Source organism: Arachis duranensis, chromosome 6 (assembly GCF_000817695.3).
Source record: "Arachis duranensis cultivar V14167 chromosome 6, aradu.V14167.gnm2.J7QH, whole genome shotgun sequence".
In the NCBI taxonomy this organism is placed as follows: domain Eukaryota; kingdom Viridiplantae; phylum Streptophyta; class Magnoliopsida; order Fabales; family Fabaceae; genus Arachis; species Arachis duranensis.
This window is the reverse complement of record NC_029777.3, coordinates 81,676,437-81,683,794: the sequence shown is the minus strand read 5'-3', so window position 1 is coordinate 81,683,794 and position 7,358 is coordinate 81,676,437. Positions and strand designations below refer to the sequence as shown.

Genomic DNA, 7,358 nt, shown 5'->3' with positions numbered 1-7,358 from the left:
TATTCATGTATTATTATTATTTAATAAATATTTTATGTTCAAAATATTATTTATTTATTTATTTTAACTAACCTTTAATTTTCTTTCTATTATTATGTTATCGTTGGCTTTTTAAAATATTGTTGAGACTTGTTATGTCATTGTTGAATATTTAAAATTTGATGTTACGACTCGTTATATGTATTTAATTTTTTTAGTTTACAAAATCGCAAATCCAATCCAATCCAAACTGCTTAAAATTGGATCAGATCGGATCTATTTTTTTTAAAGTCATCCAATCCAAACCGCATCGCAAGTAAAATTAGTGTTTGAATCGAATGAGTTTTTAACTCAAAACCAATCCAAATTGCACCACAAACACCCCTAAAAAAGCACAATGACAACAACATTTGGTAAAATTGTCTCTGAATCTTATAATAAAATACTATAATAGATATAAACATAAAGATAAAAGTAATTTTTAATTTTGTAAAGTATAAATTGATTTTACAAAATATCTTTAAATATTAAAAAAAAAACCAAAATCACATACTCATGGGTTTCTTCATTACTAAAAATTAAATAAAATAAAGTATCTGTAATTTTAAAAATCACAAACATCTTTTTAATAAAGTTTACTGAACCCGCCCTCAATTAATACACTTCCACAAAACGATGCAAAGTATTTGCAACAAAAATAGGAGAAGATACATAATTAATTACATGAATTATTGAATGTCTGAACATATTATATACATGTCATAAGGCTGAGCAAGTGATAAGGCCAAAATTCTCATCCTCTGCCATCGTTACTTTGACTTCATTTTGCAACTCCTCCGGGTAAGTTCCTTCTAGTTCCCTCTTCAATATTATTATTATATGGTATGAAACTTGGAACTTGATGATGATTGTATGTAGTTCATTCATCCCTGTATACGAAAATATATATATAATCATATGCTTTTATACTTACTTTTCTGCTGGTGGTTACACAAGTATGCGATTACAAAGTTGGCGGGAATTAACCTTCAAAAATAAAAAAAAAAGTTGGCGAGAATTAAGAAAATGAAATAATTTATATAATAACCAGTTGCCAATACCATCATTAATTTTTCATATATAGTTCGTTACATGTTGCTACTAAATTATTTCTTCTATATATGTTTTAATTTCTTTTATGGTTAGAATCAGGGAAGAGGGGAATTGGAATTTTATGATGTACTTTGTTCAATGAAACGAATTTATGTTTGTATATATCCTGTGTGTTCATATATACAACATGCTTCAAATTGTATTGTTGTAATGTATGTGGTTAAATTCTTCAAATAGCTCTGTTAAATTGTTCCTAAACCAGTAAACCTTCCTTCTTCTTTTTTTTTGAAAAAAAATATGTGACGACTGATTACGGATAATTTTCTCAAATTTTACAAATACAACAATATATTAGATTAAATATCTACATACATATATATTTTTACACTAACTCTGATATTGCATAAGATTCTTTATTTTTTTATGTAAGTACACATTCACTGGATATGGATGTGGAGGTGCATGTGTACTATCATCTTATACAGTAAAATTGAATTCACTCTTAAGTTTATTCATTTAAATATAATAATTATTTTATTTAGTTATCATTCAAAAGAGAAGAAAATGATGACATTTTTCCTCTAAAATTAAACTACCTTATTGTATTACATCACTCTTAAAATAGTACAGGTCGTTCCTTATTCAGGTCATAAAAGAAACAAATTTTTAATTTCAAAGTAAAAGGTATTCCGAAAAATGTTGTACATATACGACAAACTTTGGAGGTATTCCCAGTACTAGTGGCAACAATAATAAATGCGGTGTCGTTTCTATGGTTTTCTAACAATAATAATGGACAAAATTTTCTCTAATAATGGAACAGTGGAATCTGGTTAAAAGACAAACTAGCTAATACTACTAGCCATGCATAGCAATTAGAAGCAGAGTGTAATATAACATCCATAACAAAACTCTGTTTTTGGTATTGTGGTCCGCATATGTATAAAGTAAAAGAAATTATGATTCTAGGACAAACCGATAGTTCTAAACACAGGTGTTAGATTCTTTCCTTGAATTTTTCTTCTCTTGTCATTTTCACTGCAATTCTATTCGAGTATTTTTGTATTATATTCGAAGTTGGAATGTGAGATTATTAGTTAATTAAAAGAGAAAAAGCATCTGTTATTCCAACTGATTATGTGAATACACATTAATAAAAAAAAATAGAGTTTATGATGTTTATGGTTACGGGGATTATAATTGCTAATCAATTTTAACAATATTTATAAAATATTGTTAAAATAAAAGTCATATTTTTAAATTCAATAATATTTTTTATTTTTAAATTAGGAGGCATAAACATTACTTTAATTTTAGTAACACTTTTTAAATATCGCTAAAATTCTATAATATTGTAACAGACACCATAGCATGTCCCTAATAAAATTTGCGTAAGTTACGACTAAATACATTAAAAATTTAATTTTGATATACAAAGCACTATTTCCAAATATAATGCACAAAAAATTGAGTGATAAATAGTTAAATAAATAGGATCTAAATTTTGCATTTTTGGAATAAAAGGTATTCAATAAAATGATGCCCTAAATGAACAATAACTAAGTTATCTTGATCAACAACATCTGTGAAATAATTAAGGCACTACTGCATGCAAAGACATGAATTGCTGATTGAAAATTTAAAACATTGGCAGAAAAAGAAGATGGGAAAGGAGGAAATAAACGAGAAGCTTTTGCAAAAGAATTCATCAGTTGGGAAAAGGGTATGGAAAGAGAGCAAGAAGATGTGGGTAGTGGCAGGGCCAGCCATAATGTCAAGGTTCTCAACATTTGGTATAACTGTGGTTAGTCAATCCTTCATTGGTCATATTGGATCCACTGACCTTGCTGCCTATGCACTTGTCATGACTTTACTAGTCAAATTTGCAAATGGTGTTTTGGTAAGACCTATTTTTTTCATTTTCTTCTATCACTTTTATGATAAGTAATGTTTTTTATATGATATCAGAACTTCGATGATCTAAGGATCTAAAATTCTATCATTGATCCTGAAGAAACAATAGAATTTTAGTACAAGATAAAAAAAAAAACTATGCAAAATTTAGTTATATCCTAAAAGAGCTTTGGAGCGAAGAGGCATGTTAGAGATGTTACCGTTCACACAAACACAAAGACATCATTTTTCTTTTCTTTCATTATTTTTGAATCTGACATCTTTAAGAATAACTCCAATGAATAGTTATTCTATTTGGTTTCTATTTCTATGCTTCAGTATGACAAAAAATTAGAATATAATTAGAGCTTTTTGAAAGCGCAATTAGAGTTATTCTTTAGAATTTATTTTCTATAGTATAATAATAGTTTTCTACAAAAAATAAAAAATAAAATACCAGTCAATTTTGTTGTGAGTGTTCTTATAATGTATCAGATTTGTATAAGCTTTTGTGTATGAAAAATTGTAGCTAGGTATGGCAAGTGCATTGGAAACTCTATGTGGGCAAGCATATGGAGCCAAAAAATATGAGATGCTTGGAATATATCTCCAAAGATCATGGATAATCTTGTTCATGACCTCACTACTCCTTCCAATTTTCATCTTCACAGCACCACTCTTAAAGTTTCTAGGCCAAGAAAAAACCATTGCTGAGGTGGCAGGAAGCATTTCACTATGGTCAATTCTTGTGGTATTTTCATTCTTAGTTTCATTCACATGCCAAATGTTCCTCCAAGCACAGAGCAAGAACAAGATCATTGCATACCTTGCAGCACTTTCAATCTCAACTCATATTTTTCTATCATGGCTTTTGACTGTGAGGTATAAGCTTGGGCTTAATGGTGCAATGATTTCAACAGTTTTGGCATATTGGATACCTAATTTGGGCCAGCTTGTTTACATCATGAGGAATTGTCCTCAAACTTGGAAAGGTTTTTCATTTTTAGCATTTAAGGATCTTTGGCCTCTTGTCAAGCTCTCTTTGTCTTCTGGGGCTATGATGTGGTAAGAAATTCATTAACCTAATCCCCCAATCCTCTCTTCTTTCATCAAAGATTATGAATGACATAAAATATAAAGTCTAATGAATTAGAGAAAGTATAGGGAGCCAATGACCTAAGCATACAATGTGAACAATGAAGGTTTAGAAAGTATTAGAGATATGATTATTAATGTTACATTGTCTTATCAAGTTACGCTTTTGGGATAAGTGGTTTTAGAACATGGTATTAGAGTTTCAAATCTAAAAGGTCAAAAGTTCAAACCTTGGTGAAACCAAAATTAACTTTTTATAACATGAGATGTTTATTATCCCTGGTATCCGGATGGTTATTCTGGATAGTATAGGTCATGTTCATTTTATTCATAAACCAAAGATTTAAACAAAGAAAGTTTAGTATTCCTAATCATTACTCATTACTCAATTAATATTGTTATGTCCCCAATGGATTAAAATTCTAAGGCTCTTGCTTAACTTTTTTAAACTAAGTTTAAACTTTAAATTAATCAACATTAGCCAATTTTAAGATTTAGGTTCATAATTTAAAAATTATAATTAACAATTTATGATTTAGGGTCTAAAATTTAAAATAAAATAATGTTAAAAAAATTGAATGATATTTACTAAAAACTGCTGATTTTCTATCATTACTCATATATCCATTGATAGATGGCTATATCAACTAAAGCCCATATGTACTAGTTTTGTATTGACTTTGTATGCATACACTTTAATATTTAACATTTTGAAATTATTATTTTTGTCATTGAGATTTCACCTTTTTTTTTTATTATTTTTTTTAAGACAAACTCTCTGAAATGATATTCTGTTGATTATTTTAATCTGTTGTTATGGATTTGATTAATGTGACACATGTTAAAGGAGCCAGGTCATGTGAGTAGTAATATATGGTACATGTGCGAAGGTGTTAACAATAACATACTGACACACATTGAGTAGTAATATCATGTGGTCAGGATATATATAATATGCATCACTCAAATCTAGGGGGTGTTCATGGCCCCGCCTGAAGATTCAACATTCCGTCCGGTCTCGAATATTTTAGAGATTAATTTTGTGTGATTTTATCAGGTCTAAAATTGAGTAAGGATTTCAAAAATAGATCCGATTATTATTTCGGATCGGATCCAGATCAAAGTAAACCCATCTTTACTCGACTCATGTGCACCTTAAGAGAACTAAAAAAGATATATATATTTTAAATTAATTTTAATATTATGTTATATTAATTATAAGTTTATTGTTTTATTTTTAGTCACACTTGTTGAATTAGAAAATAGATCAAAGAAGCATCAAATTAGAATTTATGGACAAATTCAAATTCAAATACGGATATCAACTTTTCGATAATAACTTTCTTCTTTATGAATAAGTGCATCATAAATAATTTTTTTTATAAATAAGTTTTTTTATAAATTATTGTTAATGTTTTAAAGATTCGGTTTTTATCCGATATAATTATAGCTCGAAAATATTTAGGTTTTATCGGGTTTAAGACCGAGTTAGGGTCTAAAAAATAGACCCGGTGTATATTTAGGGACGGATATGGATAAAAACGTGAAAAGAACCTAAGTGCTAATTTCAAACAAGGAGGAATAAAATTAAATCATGTTTACAAAGTCAAAAAGCAGAGGAAAGTTTTAGTATCTAATGTTGCATTACATTTTACCAAATAAGTAAGAAAATTCAAGAGAGATTAAGCTTAAAGTTATGGTTCCGTTTCAATAATGTTGCAGCCTTGAGATATGGTACAATGCAGTCTTGATCCTTCTAACAGGGAACATGAAAAATGCTGAGGTTTACATTGATGCACTATCCATATGGTATGGGACATTAATTTTTATTATATATGCTCAACCTGCTTCTTCATATTGAAATAATTAAATCTTCGGAATTATTTTGCAGCCTCAACATCAATGGATGGGAAATGGTGATAGCCCTTGGTTTCTTTGCTGCAGCTGGGTACTTCCTTGTCATATTATTACAAAAACTTCCATTGCCAAACTAACAAGAAAATTAAAATCTAAATATTACTATCATATATTTTTTAAACAATTATTTTAAGACAAAATGATATTAATATGATGTAATTTGCAGTGTGAGGGTGGCAAATGAACTTGGAAGAGGGAGTTCAGAGGGTGCAAAATTCTCCATTGTAGTGACAGCAGTGACATCATTTTGCATTGGCATTGTGCTATTCTTTGTATTCCTTTTGCTGAGAGAAAGAGTTGCATACGTTTTCACTCCAAATCCAATGGTGGCTGAAGCAGTTGGGGAATTATCACCTTTACTCGCTTTCTCTATCTTGTTGAACAGTCTCCAACCTGTGCTCTCCGGTAATAATTAATATTCACATATGTCTAACATTTTTAACTCTCATTTTTTATTTAACACACATATTTAATTATTAACTTTTAAACGGTAAAGCTCTAACTAAAATTTAGTAAAATTATGATCAAGAATTTATAGAATGATTCAGCGTTACATTTATCTTAGAATTATTGTGATTTGTGATATTATTAATTTATTATCATGGTCTTTTTTTTTTTTTGGGTATTGTTATCATTATCATCATTATTTCTTTTTTCTTTTCAACTATTTTTTTTCTGATGATCTTCCTTTGTGCTTTTTTTTTATGGTCAACAATCTTTCTTTGGCCTTTAATTAGGGCCTATAGCGTCGTGGTAAGGGCTTGACTAAAAGTTGTTTGTTAAAAGAAATACAACTGAGTTTTCAAATATCAGACCAAAAGAAAAGCATCAAATAAAGTAACATTATTTTGCCAACAAACTATTACTCAAATGATATAATTTTTTCATCTTCTTAAATTAGAGATTTCGAATTCTAATTTCACTCCTAATTAAAAAAAAATTTAACGCTACTTTGTTCACCTAAAAAAAACACGTAGGAAAAGAAAAGGAAAAAGATTAGAAGACTAATATTTTTTATTAATATTTTATTTTTATATTATTAAAATTTTTTATTTAAAACTTATAATTTAATATAAAAATATATTTATGGACCAATTATTAATTAAAAATAAATTTTAATAGTGATATTACATTTCTTAAAAAAATGTTTAGTAATGCCTTAAACCGATGAAAGAGTAAACATTATTCAATACTACACTGATGACCAAAAGACAAACACACTACAATGGTGAACCCTCTATTATTGAATATTGAGAAAGGGACAATAGTACACAAATTATTTATACTAGTCTACTTGCTAACATTTGTCTTAATAATATATTTTAAAAATATTATAAAAAATGTTTAACATTAAAAAAAAAAAGTTCTACACATTTTTAATC

At 28.2% G+C, this 7,358-nt stretch overlaps 1 protein-coding gene across 1 annotated transcript in view; it reads left to right on the top strand.

Annotated features, from left to right (window-relative positions):
- The first annotated feature begins 662 nt into the window (after positions 1-662).
- LOC107472377 (protein DETOXIFICATION 21) overlaps positions 663-7,358 on the top strand; it is an 8,472-nt gene continuing 1,776 nt past the window's right edge. The window contains exons 1-6 of the mRNA XM_016091901.3: positions 663-819; positions 2,726-2,971; positions 3,494-4,029; positions 5,782-5,868; positions 5,951-6,007; positions 6,143-6,381. Of these exons, the coding sequence (XP_015947387.2) occupies positions 2,735-2,971; positions 3,494-4,029; positions 5,782-5,868; positions 5,951-6,007; positions 6,143-6,381 (1,156 nt within the window). The 5' untranslated portion in view covers positions 663-819; positions 2,726-2,734. The remainder of the gene's footprint in view (positions 820-2,725; positions 2,972-3,493; positions 4,030-5,781; positions 5,869-5,950; positions 6,008-6,142; positions 6,382-7,358) is intronic.